Here is a 16,242-nt window from a genome sequence, read left to right as displayed (position 1 = left end):
GCCGCTGGCGCTTGCCGCCGCCCGCCCCTTCCGGCTCCTCCCGGTTGTGCGTGGGGCGCGTGAGTCGGGACGCTGGGAACCATCGTGGTGAGGACCATGTTGCAGCCGAACATCTTGCTCACCGGTCAGGGCGCGCGGCGGGGCGGGAATGAACGGCGGGGCAGGCAAGGGACGCAGAGTGCTCTGGGCCTCGGGCTTCGAAGGGGGGCCTCTCAGTGTTCTGTTTCGGGGCAAGTCGAGGGCCGCGTGGCGTCGCGGCTGTCAGAGCCTGCGGATTGGCCCTCGCCAGCGTTGCAGGGGGGTGGGGGCGGGGGCGGGGGCGGAAGGGGACGCAGAACGTTAATTCCGTTGGTCAGAGGCAGCGCGGAGAGGTGGGAGAGAGGTAGACAAATCCAGCGCCCGTTTCTGGCCAGCTTCCGAAATCTTCCGGAGTTTTGTTTGTAAGAAGAGCTGTTGATTGTTGGTTTGGCAGGATCGTCGTGGGGGTTTTAGCGAGACAGTGTAAGGCAGCCTCTGGCGCTTAGTAGATGGGTTTTCAGTGGATCTTCAGTGCTTAGGACTTCCTGGGCAGTCTTTTATTTTTCCTTTGCATCTCAGAAACGCCTGTCAAATCAGATTTCGGTAGTGGGTTCGGATGTTGTGGCGTGGGTTGACCAGTTTACTATGTAAGTTTGTTGCGTTAGCATCAGAGGCTTTTATTTCCTTTCTTCCCCTTTAAGAAGAAAAGGCATCTCTGGTCGTTTTTCTTGTAGAGATGCTGCAGTTTCCGGGCTGACCAAGGGGGTCTTGTGGGTCTTTTGAGCCATACTGAAGACGCCTGTTGTATGAGAGGGAAACTAAAATGCTCCATAAAGACTTTAAATATTATTGCTAGTTATTTTGTTTGTAAAGTGTTAACAAAATTGAAGCAAATAAGGGCAACATCGGACATTCATGCGAAAATCTAACGGGTGTGGATGATACTGCAACGGATAGCGAACTTGGGACGCCCTTTGTGGAAACGAAGCAGTAAAGAGTTTTATCAACAAAACATGATTGTTGGCAGCGCATAGATCCTGTCTGTTTCTAAGTGCTGCAGATTAATCACTGAACAAATGAATGTTTAGTCTTTAAGTTTCCTTAAGTGGAAGATTTTACAACATCCGATTTGTTTGAGTCAAAGTGTGTAGGGTTTTTAATATCATACCACATTGTCAGACATGTAAATATGAGCATTTTATTGAAAATATGGTGATTTCGTGGTTCAAACTTGGTACGTTATAGTGGACTTGAGGTAAATCTTCTTACATATGACTTGATCTGTGTTATCTTTAATAAAGCTCAAATTTCATAATTTCACCAGTGTTAAACCTGAACAACTGAATATTAAATATTTGATTATTTTGAAAAAGGGAAGGTGAAAAAAACTTCATAATATATTACCTTCTACGTTAAAGAAAATATGTGGTAACATGCCATATATAAACGTGTACGTATATATAATCACACACATAGCACTTCTTTGAAAAATAAACAAGAAATTGATTTACAGTGGTTGTTTCTAGGGGAAGGTCAGTAATGGTAATGAGACTTGTCTTTCATACTTGATAAAAATTTTTCCATGAAGAATTTCTTACGTCTTTTTCGTATTAACTTAATTGATGGTGATTAATTTGAGATGGTTAATTTAATCTGGGTACTTCCATGTTGGTTGCATGCATTCTTTGACTTGGCATTGGAATCACCCGAGCTCCCACTCCAGCGAATCGGATACTGTGGGTTGGATGATGATTCTGACATCCTGATGGCTTTGGGAAAATTTGATGAGGTCATATCGTACGTTTACGTATAATTGCTAGTTAGAAGAATTTTCATGTTAGTTGTTAACCTTAGAGATGGATAGATGGTTGACATCTAATAATATTTCACAAACAGTACTTTTCTGTGACTTTCCTTACAGGTACACCAGGGGTTGGAAAAACCACACTAGGTAAAGAACTTGCGTCAAGATCAGGACTGAAATACGTTAACGTGGGTGATTTAGCCAAAGAAGGTAAGGGATACTTTTGGTGTTACATTTGCTTTAAAAAAAAAAAAAAAGCCAGATGTTGAGGGCCTCTTTTGTGACCTGCTAAGAATAGTGGAGTTGATGTTGTGATGAGAGGGTACAAAAGGCAAAGAGAGGGTGCCCTTAAGGAGTTTATGCTCTGTTGGGAACCCCTAGAAATAGAAAATATTAAGTGTCCAGTGCTGTGTCTTGACAATTTTGTTGTCTTACCCCCAGTTGGCTAGCAATTCTTGTAAACAATAATTGAGAAGGCTTCAAAGCCTTTAATTAGGATAAATAGGATTTGAGTATGAGGAAAAGGGGGAGAATGTTTTGAGTTGGGTAGATGCCCAACTTCAGGTGCTGCTAAGCATATTAAAAAAAAAAAAAAAGCATATAGATGGGGACAATGAGGACATTGATCTCATTGGAAGGACAGATTATTTTGAACTCAGGAGGCAGCTGGATGTGACTGTCCGGTGGTATTTTCTAGGATTAGTGTGTTAGCTGCATCCAGGATGCATATCCTGTAAATGATATATGTTTATACTTAATTTTACCATTTTCCCTTAACCTTTTATCACTCTCTTATTTGTGTCTTCATTTTTTATATTTTACAATGATTTTTACAGGGTAGGAACTCAATAAATAAGAGGGATTTTAGGCATGCCTCATTAAAATTAAAGAGGTTTAACATACATTAAAATTTTTTTTTTTAATTCCTGACAGTTGCTACTAAAGTAACTATTTCAGGTTTGATCTAATGTACATATTTCTTTCAAATGATCTAAAGTCTGATCACCGGATATCATGGAGTCTGGCAAGATGACCTCTCCCAAGAGCATGCCGAAAGATGCACAGATGATGGCACAAATCCTGAAGGATATGGGGATTACAGAATATGAGCCAAGAGTTATAAATCAAATGTTGGAGTTTGCCTTCCGTTACGTGACTACAATTCTAGATGATGCAAAAATTTATTCAAGCCACGCTAAGAAAGCAACTGTTGATGCGGATGATGTGCGATTGGCAATCCAGTGTCGTGCTGACCAATCTTTTACCTCTCCTCCCCCGAGAGATTTTTTATTAGATATTGCAAGGCAAAGAAATCAAACTCCTTTGCCATTGATCAAGCCATATTCAGGTCCTAGATTGCCACCTGATAGGTACTGCTTAACTGCACCAAACTATAGACTTAAGTCTTTACAGAAAAAAACATCTGCTTCTGCAGGAAGAATAACAGTTCCACGGTTAAGTGTTGGTTCAGTTACTAGCAGACCTAGTACTCCCACACTAGGCACACCAACCCCACAAACCATGTCTGTTTCAACTAAAGTAGGGACTCCAATGTCCCTTACAGGGCAAAGGTTTACAGTGCAGATGCCCACTTCACAGTCCCCAGCTGTAAAAGCATCAATTCCAGCAACATCATCAGTTCAGAATGTTCTGATTAATCCATCGTTAATTGGGTCCAAAAATATTCTTATTACCACTAACATGGTGTCGTCACAAAATACTGCCAGTGAACCATCAAATGCATTGAAAAGAAAACGTGAAGATGATGATGATGATGATGATGCTGATGATGACAACTATGATAATTTGTGATCTAGCCATGATGCACGTAACGTGTATTTGGTCTTGAATCCGTTGTACTGAAATTAAACATGCATGCTGGATATTTTCAAGTTGTGTCTTAGAAAACTTAATTAGCATTTAATGAAAAAAAAATGTAATTATACTTTTCAATTGAGTTGTTGGATTTTTTTTTTTTAATAGAGTTAGTTATGGTTTTTTATCAGACTAAGTGTAAAAAAAAATAAAGTTGTCATTCATCAATTTGTTTGTATTTTGGAAATTCTGTTTTTAGAAGCAGTTTCCCCTCTCATTAACACCAGCAGTTGCAACAAGTTGACATTGTGGCAGTCTTATTGCCTGTTGAATGTCACCTCTGTTGTCTAAACCAGATGTTTAGATCACAGTAGAATCTGGTGTACAAGTCATTCTTGTGATCAGTTGACTCAAATTTCTGAAGTATAACCAGACTTAATCATCTGACCGAGACTAGAAGGACCCCAGAGGTCATGATCCCTGGACCTTTTGTTAGCCTAAGACTGGAACCATTCCCAAAGCCAACTCTTCGGACAGGGATTGGACTGAACTGTAAGATAGTAAATGATATTGTTGAGGAGTAAGCTTCTTGGCTCAGGTAGACAACATGAGACTGGGCAGCTCCAATCTGGAGGGGAGATGAGAAGGGAGAGGAGGACAGAAGCTGGCTGAATGGATACGGGAATACAAGGTGGAGAGAAGGAGTGTGCTGTCTCATTAGGGGGAGGGCAACTAGGAATACACCGTAAGGTGTATATTAATTTTTGTATGAGAGACTGACTTGATTTGTAAAGTCTCAAAGCACAATAAAAATTAAAAAAAAATTTTTTTTCTGAAGTGTAACCACATCTTTTGGGAAAGATCACTTGGTCATGATTTTATTCATAGGGAATCCTTATCTACTTGGATTTATTTTCCTAAATTGCCCAACTTCTCCCTTTGTCCCATTTTTCTGTACCTTTGATTATATTTAAAGACTCTTGGTGTTTCCCAGTATCTTTTTTTTTTCCATTTTTGTTTGCCCCAGTATCCCTTTTTGCAGGTCAATTTCTGAGCATCTTTCTTTGCCGTATTCTTGATACTCCAAATCAGTACCCTGCTCATGTTCTTAATCCAGGTCTGCCATTTAGTTTATAGTTTTGAAATAGATATTTTGTACAATGCAGGTCATTGTCCCTGGTGGCCCTGGTTAAGAGTTCAGTTGCTAACTGCAAAGGTCAGCAGTTCGAATCCACCATCCACTCCTTGGAAACTATGGGGCAGTTCCACTGTGTTCTGTAGGGTTGCTGTGAATAGGAATTGATTCTATACAATGGGTTTGTTTTTTTGTGGCTGGGGGGGGGGTGGGTTTAGGCATTCTCCACTTAAGATCCATATGAAAACTGGTTTTCTCCCTCACCTGCTGAATGAACATCACCATTTTTGACAAATGATTTCAGAGTCACATGCATAGTCAGTTTTCCAGTTTTAATCCCTCCCACTCAGTTTAACATTTCTAAATTTAATGCTTTGTCATGAGCAGCATTGAGAGGAACGGTAACACCAGACCAAGGACGGTCCACTTTGAGATGCTTGTCTTCCTCTTCCCTTGGTTTTCTCTTACATGTACTCACCATTTTAATCTAGTGATAGCATAGCCCTGACCATCCTTTTTGTAGTTCATTGATAACGTTTCATGAAATCTAAGCCTTAGAAGTGTTGATTTTTTTCTTCCTATGATGCCAGGTAAAGGATTTCTAGTTTGACTTGACATGATATTAGATGGGTACTTTACAAGGTTTCTCATAATGTACCAGGTACTCTCTGGATATATCTGAAAATCATACTGGAAAATATTCTGAGACACCCAGATCTCAATTTTTCAAATGATATATTTTAAGAGAAACCATAGTTACCTACTCATAAAACTGGTTCTCAGCCAGGGGTGATCTTGCCCTTCAGAAACATTTGGTAACGTCTAGAGACATTTTTGGTTATCCCAAGTAGGATGGCAGGGGAGGTATTGCTACTGGCATCTAATGGGTAGAGGCTAGAGATTTTACTAAACATCATACAATACTACTGACATTTTGAGCCTGTGAGCTAAAGACTGCCTGCAAAGCCTAAAATATTTACAGTCTGCCCCTTTACAGAAAGCTTGCTGATTCCAGCTCTAATCTCTTCTATGTCCTGTTTTTCCCTCCCGTAATTGCTCCCACTGGAAGCTTTTGAAACTAATTTCTCCATTGACCTCTCTAGCACTGTTCTATCCCAATCTTTGTGTCTGATCCTCTCCTCTGTCTCCCACCGTATTTCTCCCATGATTCCACTGCAGCCATCTCCTAATCCTGTCTCTCCCTCTGTTAATATCATGCACTCGGGACGAGTCACTCCGTCGTGCTGATGACTCTTGACATTTATGATTAAAACTCTAGTCCAGTTTCTAGACCCTCTACTGGGTGTAACCATCTGGATAGTTCCCAGACATTTCCAAATTAAAATGTCTAAAGCACATGCTCTGAAATCATCCTTGACCCTACTTGCCCATTCTTGATCCCTATTCCTCCACCCCGCAAACATACAAACACTTTCGCATTATCTACATATATCCACTTGGCCACTAAGTTTTGATAGTTTCTCTCTGAAACCCCAATGGTACTCCTATTCCATCCATAAGACCACTGCTACCGTGCCCTGAACTCCAGACTCTCCTACTTGATTTCTTCAGTATCTCTTCCTTCTCTCTTCTACAGTATCATTTTCTTAAAAAATAATGACATTATTTGAACAGTTCACTTACAATGTCCGTCCTCTTCATGAAACAGGAGACTATAAACTGGCCACAGTTTACGTTCAGCCTTACTTGCAGCCTTACCTTTAACCTCCCTATATACCTTTCAGTCTATCCACAATAGGCTTCCTCAAACACTGGGGATTTCCCATCTCCATCTCTTTATGCATACTGTTCCTTTTTTTTTTTTTTTTTTCCTGTAAATGCCCTTACTTGCCTTACAGACTCGAAAGTCCAATTCAAGTGTCACATCTTTGGTTCTCTCTGACTTTCCTGGGCAGAATTAATTGCTTTTCTATGTAAAAAGCCAAGTGTTGTCAAAGCCCTCAACTCTGCTAAACCAATAATCTTGCACTGTTGTATGACAATTTTAAGGTTCTTGTTGAACTGAGGTCAATGTGGTAAATATGTTTACAAAAAAAAAAACTGAAAATGTTCTAAATATTGGTAGCATCATCAAAATAGGTGTCTAGCACCCCGATATGATTAAACAACATTCATGAGTGTATAAATTTTAGGGTGGCCATTAAACATCATGATTTTATAGCTTGACTGACAATACCTGGGAAGGTCTTTTGAGGTAAGAACTTAGCTGTGTAGCCTTTTAATTCTGCCCCACAATCAATTTCTTCTGCAAGTAATATGTCTATCTGAAGTTTCTTTAATTAAACCATAAAACCTTTTTTAGGAAATTGATTTTCTAAGCTTTCAGACATTATTTAATCAAATCAAGTTTTTTTTATTATTTAAGATGCTATGTATAAAAAAATAAATTTGGCTTCCAAATGAAACTTCTAAAATTTCCTTTTTAGAAATTTGAAATTAAGTTTATAGTCCATTCTATTTCTCTCCATCCCCACAGTCACTAATCATACGGGCCACAATTGTCATTCACCCTAAAGTTCTGTAGTAACCTACCGTAGAGATTGTATCCCTGCCTCTTCTGTATTTGCCTTCTTCCAACTCTGTCTGCACAGAAACCAAAATGAATTTTTAAAAAATCGAAACTGATTATATTGTTTCATGCTGAAAATGGTTTAATGATTTGCATTTGCCTTAGGATAAAGTCCAGACTCCTTATTGCAGCCTTCAAGGCCATTTTTGATCTATCCCCAACTTAACCTGTTCAGCCTTCTAGTTCTTTACTACCCCCACACCACCTATTTTCTGACTCTTCTAAAAGACTTTTCCTCTGTAAGGGCTGCCCTCCCTGGTCTATGCCTTTGGACATCTGTTTTTCTCTGTTTAGAACAGTCTTCCCTACCTTTTTTTTCCCCTAGCTAAATTCTTTAAGTATCTGCTTAGAAGTCACTTACTCCAGGAAGCCTTCCCTGACATCCCCAGTTTGTTAGATGCCCATCTATTCAGTCCACAGGCTATCCAGGCAAGGCAGAGTTACATCTGCCTCTGTGTTTTCCACTAACCCTCAGACCACTCTTTTTTGTCACTTCAGAATTAATACTCATTTTAACCTGTACCAAGATATTAAGTGCAAAGAGGTGGAAGCCGATCATATCACATGCTCTTACCATATCCTACCAGTTACTCCTGAGTCGATTCAGACTTGTGTATCAGAAAACAACTGTACTTTTTAGGGTTTTATTTATTTTATTGTGCTTTAGATGGTTTATGGAGCAAACTAGTTTTTCATTAAACAATACACATATTGTTTTGGCAGTTTTCAATGACTGATATTTTGGAAGTTGATCACCAGGCCTTCCTTCTGAGGCATCTCTGGGTATACCTGAACCTCCAGCTTTCCGGTTAGCAGCTGAGCACATTGGTTGATCTAAACCTCCCTGAAATCATGTATATCCTAAGAGTTCTGGTGGGGGTGAGATTGCTATGCCCTACCTCCTGAAATAAGACAATAAGACTTGTTGTAATGCTTTGAAAAGTTCTTATGTTAAATCTAAATCTGCCTTCTTTATAATTTTGCCCGTTATTCTTGTTTTGCCATATGAAACAAGACTAAGCCTTGTGAGGAATGGCTTTTCAGAATGCTAGAAATCTAGAAATAAAGGTGTACTGTTCAGGGGCACCTGAGTATTGACTGTACCGCCATGAAGATGTAACCTCATCTTTGACCTCATTAGTTTCTGGAACCGTGACAACTGTTGTTGCTTTTGATAAATTTCATATCCTTGGCCTAATAAATTTGCAACTTAATCTACTCATAATGCCTGTGAGTGTGTTCATGTGTATCTGTCCATGTGTCCCCTCTTCTCAACAAAACCAGTGTAGTCCTCTTCTCCTGATAGCCCCACTGATTCTAAAGTTGGTTATTGCTCATTTTTTTAGTTGGTTTCAACTTTAATATCTAAAATGGTTCAGATATATTGCTATCTTTTCCCTTAAGACAAAGGTTTTTTTTAGTTTTCTTTTTTTAATTGAACTTTAGATGAAGGTTTACAGAACAAACTAGTTTCTCATCAAACAGTTAGTACACACATTGTATGACATTGGTTAACATTCCCATGACATGGGTTCCCTTCTTAACCCTGGGTTCCCTATTGCCAGCTTTCCTCTTCCCTCCTACCTTCCAGTCCCTGGAAGGTATACCCCTTTAGTCTTCTTTTGTTCCATGGGCCTATTCAATCTTTGGCTGAGGGGTGAACCTCAGGAGTGACCTCATTACGGAGCTGAAAGGATGTTTGGGGATAATAGTCTCAGGGTTTCTCTAGTCACTCTGAGGCAAGCAAGTCTAGTCTTCCTTTTTGAGTTAGAGTTTTGTTCTACATTTTTCTCCAGCTCTGTCCAGGACCCTCTATTGTGATCCCTGTCAGAGCAGTCAGTGGTGGTGGCCAGGCACCATCTAGTTCTAGTTATACTGGACTCAGTCTGGTGGAGGCTGTGGTAGATGTGGTCCACTAGTCCTTTGGACTGATCTTTCCCTTGTGTCTTTAGTTTTCTTCAGTCTTCTTTGCTCCTGAAGGGGTTTAAGACAAAGTTTTAATTTGCAGTATTACTGTTTATATTTGGTGTCCATGTGACATTGCATTACTGTCCTTCTTTTAAAAGAGTAATTGATGATGATTTGCTTTGAAAAAAGTCTAGAATTAATTTAAAATTACTTAGTTTTAATGAGCCAATGTAAATCTCTTCTAGGGCAGTTATATGATGGCTATGATGAAGAGTATGATTGTCCCATTTTAGATGAAGATCGAGTAAGTACCATGTTTTAATATTTAATAAAGTATGCATTTGTCGAGTTTGTTGTTGTTAGCTGCCATCAGGTCAGCCCCCGACTCATGGCAACCCCATGTACAATGAAATGAAATGCTCCCCGGTCCTGTACCATCACCATGATCAGTTACAGATTGGACTCTTCTGATCTATAGTAGATCACCAGGCCTTTCTTCCTAGTCTGTCGTAATCTGGCCGCTCCACTTAAACCTGTTCAGCGTCACAGCGACACAAAGGCACCACTAATAGACAGGTGGTGGCTGCACATTAAGTGCATTTGCTGAGAATCGATCCTGGGTCTCCTGTGTGGAAGGCAAGAATTCTACTACAGAGACACCAGTGCCTCAGTTTGGTGAGTTTAGTGGGAAAGTTAACCTGCTCTCTTAAAGAGCATTCATCTTTTTTTCTTTTTTAACTTTTCTTACAGGTGGTTGATGAGTTAGAAAACCAAATGAAAGAAGGTGGAGTAATTGTTGATTACCATGGTTGTGATTTCTTCCCTGAACGCTGGTTTCATATAGTTTTTGTGCTGAGAACAGATAACAGTGAATTGTACAAAAGACTTGAAACAAGGTAAGAAGGAAACACATTGAATTCTTAAAGCATAATACAAATTTTTATTAAGATTCCAGAAGTTTGGTCAGTTGTACCAAGGTAAAGAGTTCTGTTTGAAAATATGATTACTTCTGTGGTTTCTTGTTATAAACCAAATCTATATGATACCAGCATTTTGAATCTGAGAGAAATAGGGTCATTTGTAAAAACATAGGTAGTACTGTCTAATTGATTTAATGGCCATCTCAACTGACAATTTGATTCAGTAAAACGTACTATGTAGAAAACTTATTTAGCTATGTATTTTCCTTGATCTAAAAAGCCCTGCTAGGAAAAGACAAAGGAACCTTGGGTGATGCAGTGCTTAAGTGCAGAGCTGCTAACCAAAAGGCAGTTCTAACCCAGCAGCTACTCTTCCGGAGAAAAGACCTGGCAATCTGCTGTCATAAAGATTACAGCCTAGGAATCCCAATGGGGCAGTTCTACTCTGTCATGTGGGGTATTTGTGAGTCGGAATCGAGTAGATGGCACACAACAGCAACAACAGGAAAAGACAGCCAAGCCAATGGTATTCTTTGTTTACTGAATAAACATTATCCACTCAAATTTTCCTCACATTAAGAACTGGGAAAGCTTATGAAAAATTAACAAGATAAATTAGCATTTCATGACCTTTAAAATATATTTTAGCTAACCCCACCAATAGAGCATCAAATTCAATCCAGAATAACCAGAAAAGAGAAAATTTTATGGAAAACTTTTCCAGCATCTTTTGATCCAAGCTGTGGGAAGATGGGGATTCTAGAAGTGTATAAATGGCAGTCTCAAGAAGGAAAGCTCAATTTTGCTGAAGGTCAGGTTCAGAATTTGTGGTTCTCACCAAAGGTAGTCAGCTCTGACTAATCATTATTACATGGGATACTTGCAAAAATCCTTACACAAGGGAGTGTAGTAGCAACTATATATGGGAAAAGTTTGGTTGGGACGAGACCTAAAATTTCATCGTCTTTCTTAAGGCAGGGAAAAGCTATTAAAAGTTTTTGAGCAAAGAAGTAATAAGAACTGTCTGATTGATCATTTCTAAAGAGACCATATGGTACATATGCCTTTTCTCAAACAACACTATTTAAAGGTTTGGTAAAAAATTGTTGTTTTATGTAAATAGCCAAAGACTGACTAAGGTATGAAAAAACTAAGAGGGCTAGTCTTTTTTGTTGTTGTTGTAAAAATATGTAACATACATTTGCCAATTCAGTGTTTTTCACTATACAATTTATTAATGAAACCAACTACATTACTAATCACATACAACCATCATTAATATCCATTGCCAAATTTTCTATCACCATAAACTCTTAATTTTTGACTATTAAAAAAGTTATAAAGTCAGTCAGCCTTTATTAAAATAACTCTCTTAGAAAAAGTAATATACCAAAAAAAAAAAACAAACCCCAGTTGCTCTTGAATCGATACTGACTCATGGTGACCCCGTGAGTGTCAAAGTAGAACTGTGCTCCCATAGCGTTTTCAGTGGCTGATTTTTCGGAAGTAGATTGTTAGGCCTTTCTTCCAAGTGCCTCTTGGTGGACTCGAGTCTCTAATCTTTTGGTTAGCAGCCGAGTACATTAACCATTTGTACTACCCAGAACTCCAGAAATAATATATTGAGATATAATTCACATATCATACAATTTACACATTTAAAGTGTACAATTCAGTGGTTTTTAGTATATTCAGATTTGTGCATCATCACATAATCAATTGTAGAGCGTCTTTATCACATCAAAAAGAAGCCCTGCACCCATTAGCAGTCACTTCCCGTTTGACTGGCTTCTTTGAATTAGCATAATGTTTCCATGGTTCATCCAGGTTGTAGCGTGTATCAGTACTTCATTCCTTTTTATTGCCAAATAATATTCCATTGGGTGGATAGATCGTGTTTTATTTATCCAGTCATCAGGGATGGACATTTGGGTGTTTCCACTTTATGGCTCTTATGAATAATGCTGCTATAAACATTCATGAAGAAGTTTTTGGGTGGATGTATTTTTGTTTCTTTTGAACATATACCTAGAAATGGATTTGTTGGGTCATATGGTTAACATTCTGAGGAACAGTCAGTTTCCCGCAGTGATTACACTATTTTACATTTCCACCAACAGTATATGAATTTTCCGATTTCTCCACATCTTCACAAACACTTGTTATTCTGTGTTTTTGATTATAGCCATCCTTAATAAGTATGAAGTGATATCTCATTGTGGATTTTTTTTTCTAAATTGTACTTTAGATGAAGGTTTACAGAGCAAATTAGTTTCTCATGAAACAATTAGTACACATATTGTTTTGCGACATTGGTTGCCAACCCCACGACATGTCAACACTCTCCCCTTCTGGAGCTTCGGTTCCCCATTACCAGCTTTCCTGTTCCCTCCTGCCTTCTCATCCTTGCCTCTGAGCTGGTGTGCCCATTTAATCTCGTTTTGTTCTATGGACCTGTCTAATCTTTCGCTGAAGGGTGAACCTCAGGAGTGACTTCAGTACTGAGTTAAAAGGGTATGCTGGGGTCCATACTCTCAGATTTTCTCCAGTCTCATTGTGGTTTTGATTTGCATTTCCTAATGCCTGATGAGGAAACGCTGGTGGTATAGAGGTTAAGAGCTACAGCTGCTAACCAAATGATAGGCAGTTTGAATCCACCAGGTGCTCCTTAGAAACCCTATAAGGCATTTCTACTCTCTCCTATAGCATCGCTATGAGTTGGAATCAAGTCGACAGCAGTGGGTTTTTTGGAATGCCTGATGACTTCGAGCTTCTTTTCATGTGCTTATTGGCTACTTATATATCCTCTTTGGAGTAATATACCATATCTTTATGCAAATAACACACACCTTCTGCATTTGTTTGCTGGCCACGCTCTCCCTGCCAGGTAATTTTGTAAGTGTGCTATGCTAATTTTTTTACAGCAACATGTGGAAGAAGATTGGCATGGCGGCACTTGTGAGGGTGCCAGGAGGAAGAAGCGTATGGCCAGAAAACAAACACAGAGGGCACATGTTATTTGTGTAAAATTTCCCTTTTTTTAAGTGGATTTTTGTTTTTATTATTAAATTGTAAGTGTGCTTTATGTATTTTAGATTCAAGTTCTTTATAAGATATATGATTTTGCAAAAACTATCTTTTCATAAAGTTAATCACTTTTGAATTCAGTTTAAATTTGATTATTGCAAGGCTTATCTAACTTGCATTTGAATATTCTTTTAGTTTTCAACTAGCTAATCAGTTTGGTAATTTACTTATCTGCCTAAAGATAACATAAGTTAATTATTTTCAATACATTTGGAATTGGTAAACTACAGGTATGAAGTATGGTGTGATCAAGTACCCAATTAGTATATTGTATTCCATATCATATGTATTGCATTTTATTTTATGCCATTGTGAGGAGATGAGCTACCTGCTCAAAAGCAATTTGGCCTGTGGTCTTAGCTGTTGAGATCTGGACTGCACTTGAGTCTAATAAGTGGTGGCTGATGTTGACTAACATTAATATAGTTTATCATGGCCACATGGGGAGGTCGATAAGCGCCCTGAACCCTAAGGCTCAGATGAGCTTCCTCATTGGTGACTACGCACGGGAGAGGATAGCATATCCCTCTTTGGTACACGTAAGCTCCATGCTGGGACCCCTCCCATACCTCTCCTTATGTGTCTCTTTGTGTCCTTTTTGGTTGTAATCTGTAGTTGTAAGTATGGTATACTCTGCATGAAATTCTGTGAGTCATTCCAGCGAATTGACAAACCCAAATGGGCAGTGAGAGCCAGTAGGGGCTGGCGTCTGCCTATTTGGGGTGCTAGGGCCAGAGAAATGCTACATGGGCACCTGGTTTGAAGGCAGGTCTAATGTGTGACCTCTGACCTAGCTCCAGGTGCTGCTGTGGTCAGAGAAATGCTGCAGGGGCAGCTAGTCTGAAAAAAGGTATCCTTCTAACTTTTGAGTTCTGACCCAGCTTGGAGTGGCTCAGGTCAGAGAAAGAGTGCCACATGAGCAGCTTGCAGTGAGGATGGAGAAGCCAGACAGTGAGGGCTGGACCCATCGCCACACTTTGGGGATTGCATTCATGCTGATCCTTACCACGCAGTTAGCGATGAAGGTGGTATTTACCCACTTTGCCCCATACTTAGTACAGCCATCTGTTTGTTTCATTTCTGCATATCTTAACTCCTCACTGTATTGATAGCTTAGACCATCACCATCCCAGTGCCGTTGAGTCGATTCCGACTCACAGTGACCATCACCATAGATTTCGTATTAACCTTGTTGTTCAGAGTCTGGCTTGAAGTAGGTAGGTACTCATGTTTGCTAATTGATTGGTAATGAATTGAGTGGCTGGCAGGTTGTCGTGGGGGGAGGGAATTCAGGTAAACCTAAACACTGTTATCATGGTCCTTAGTTTAGCCCTCTTGTCAAGGCAGTCTCTCATATTTATAGGCACCAGTGTGTCTTCTCTAGGTAGAGACTATAGGAAGTATTTTTCCTTGATCTTTTTTATAGTCAAAGTATCCAGTTTCTGGTATGTTCCTAAAATCCCAGTTAATGCCATTCAGTTTGCTTTTTGTTTCTTATTGTTCTCTTTGCCTTTTAGGGGTTATAATGAGAAGAAACTACAAGACAATATTCAATGTGAAATTTTTCAAGTTCTTTATGAGGAAGCCATGGCATCCTACAAGGAAGAAATAGTGCATCAGCTGGCTAGCAATAAACCAGAAGATCTAGAGAATAATATAAATCAGATATTGAAATGGATTGAACAATGGATCAAAGATCATAGCTCTTGACTTACAAGATTGGCACACAACAGTGACTCTCATATCTCTCTGCCCACATCATAGAAATTGTACCAGTATCAGTAAAACTGTTGTATTAAAATTGTGTTGCAGGACTAGCATGTGGATAGTATAGAAGGTTTATGCCTGGGCTCTTTTTTCTCCGTGAGAAAGCGAAACAATCTCAAATATAATGAATATAACATTATTAAGAGTTGAGAGTAAAGATTGTTAATCATTTAATGCTTCAACTCTTAAAGGATAAATAAATCTGATTAAGTGGGTGGCTATCTGTTAAATTTATTACAGAAGAAGATGAAGGTGATCTCTTAAAATAAAACTTAAGGCTTAAGATAAAGCATCAGTATTCCTTTTTTATTCTTAATTAAAAAAAAAAAGGGAAGTGGTAATAATTGCACTTTGTACAAAATTCAAACCAGGACACCCCTGTCTACCAGCATGGGTTGCAGTCCCCTAGTGTGTCAGCAGAAACCCTGGTGGTGTAGTGGTTAAGTGCTATGGCTGCTAACCATAAGGTCGGCAGTTCAAATCCACCAGGTGCTCCTTGGGAAACTTTATGGGGCAGTTCTATTCTGTCCTATAGGGTCGCTATGAGTCAGAATCAACTCCTCCGCAATGGTTCCGTCCAGGTAGTGTGTCAGCACTCTCGCCTTTCCCTTTCCACCCTGGGTTCTCCATGTCTATTCATCCAGTTTTCCTGACCCTTCCTGCCTTCTAGTCTTTGCTTTTGGGCAGGGGTTGTCCATTTGGTCTGTACACTTGATTGATTTAAGAGGCATGTTCCTTACATGTGTTATTGTTTGTTTTACAGGCTTGTCTGATTTTAAAGTTATAAAGATATTAAGCTTATATGATAATCATAAATGCCTGATCGTCTAATGTGTACGTAACATTGATCTTATTCTACCATCAGGAGAAATTTTAGATCCTCAATTCAAAGTCTCATTCTAGCTAGGTATGTTTACTTTCGTAAAGTGGGTGGTTAAGGAAAACGTGGACTGGATGTAGAGAAGAATAAAAGAGGTTTGTTTCTGTGAGGAAAGGAGTTAGTTCTTGTATTTAAACCACAGTAGTTTTTAGACCCAGCTACGTTTTTTGATCACTGCCGAGTCCCTTCAGTTATTCCAAGGGTGTTGGGTGTTAGGAAACATTACCAAAATCTTTTAAACGGAGTAATTAAGCTAATAACCCAGAATATTTTGATGGGGCTAGAATGATAGGGCCTGACTTAGGAAATGTGGCCTAA

The 16,242-nt window shown here is 39.2% G+C and overlaps 2 protein-coding genes across 4 annotated transcripts; both read left to right on the top strand.

The window, feature by feature from the left end:
• The first annotated feature begins 17 nt into the window (after nt 1-17).
• AK6 (adenylate kinase 6) lies at nt 18-16,034 on the top strand. 3 transcript variants are annotated; one of them, XM_049865093.1, is made up of 5 exons: nt 18-124; nt 1,940-2,032; nt 9,516-9,574; nt 10,021-10,166; nt 14,795-16,031. In XM_049865093.1, the coding sequence occupies exons 1-5, from the start codon at nt 97-99 to the stop codon at nt 14,985-14,987; spliced, it is 519 nt and encodes a 172-aa protein (XP_049721050.1). In that variant the 5' UTR covers nt 18-96; the 3' UTR covers nt 14,988-16,031. The 3 variants fall into 3 exon arrangements, with proteins under 3 accessions (XP_049721050.1, XP_049721042.1, XP_049721061.1); XM_049865085.1 differs by lacking the exon at nt 18-124 and adding an exon at nt 509-665 and having other exon boundaries at nt 14,795-16,034; XM_049865104.1 differs by lacking the exons at nt 18-124; nt 14,795-16,031 and adding exons at nt 509-665; nt 13,115-13,323.
• Nucleotides 1,942-4,476, top strand: TAF9 (TATA-box binding protein associated factor 9). Its single transcript, XM_049865077.1, has 2 exons — nt 1,942-2,032; nt 2,820-4,476. The coding sequence occupies exon 2, from the start codon at nt 2,837-2,839 to the stop codon at nt 3,632-3,634; it is 798 nt and encodes a 265-aa protein (XP_049721034.1). The 5' UTR covers nt 1,942-2,032; nt 2,820-2,836; the 3' UTR covers nt 3,635-4,476.
• Nucleotides 16,035-16,242: the final 208 nt, after the last annotated feature.

The sequence above is a fragment of the Elephas maximus genome, chromosome 2 (assembly GCF_024166365.1).
Source record: "Elephas maximus indicus isolate mEleMax1 chromosome 2, mEleMax1 primary haplotype, whole genome shotgun sequence".
Lineage (NCBI taxonomy): Eukaryota > Metazoa > Chordata > Mammalia > Proboscidea > Elephantidae > Elephas > Elephas maximus.
The sequence above is the reverse complement of the archived record's forward strand: the minus strand, read 5'-3'. Positions and strand labels throughout refer to the sequence as shown.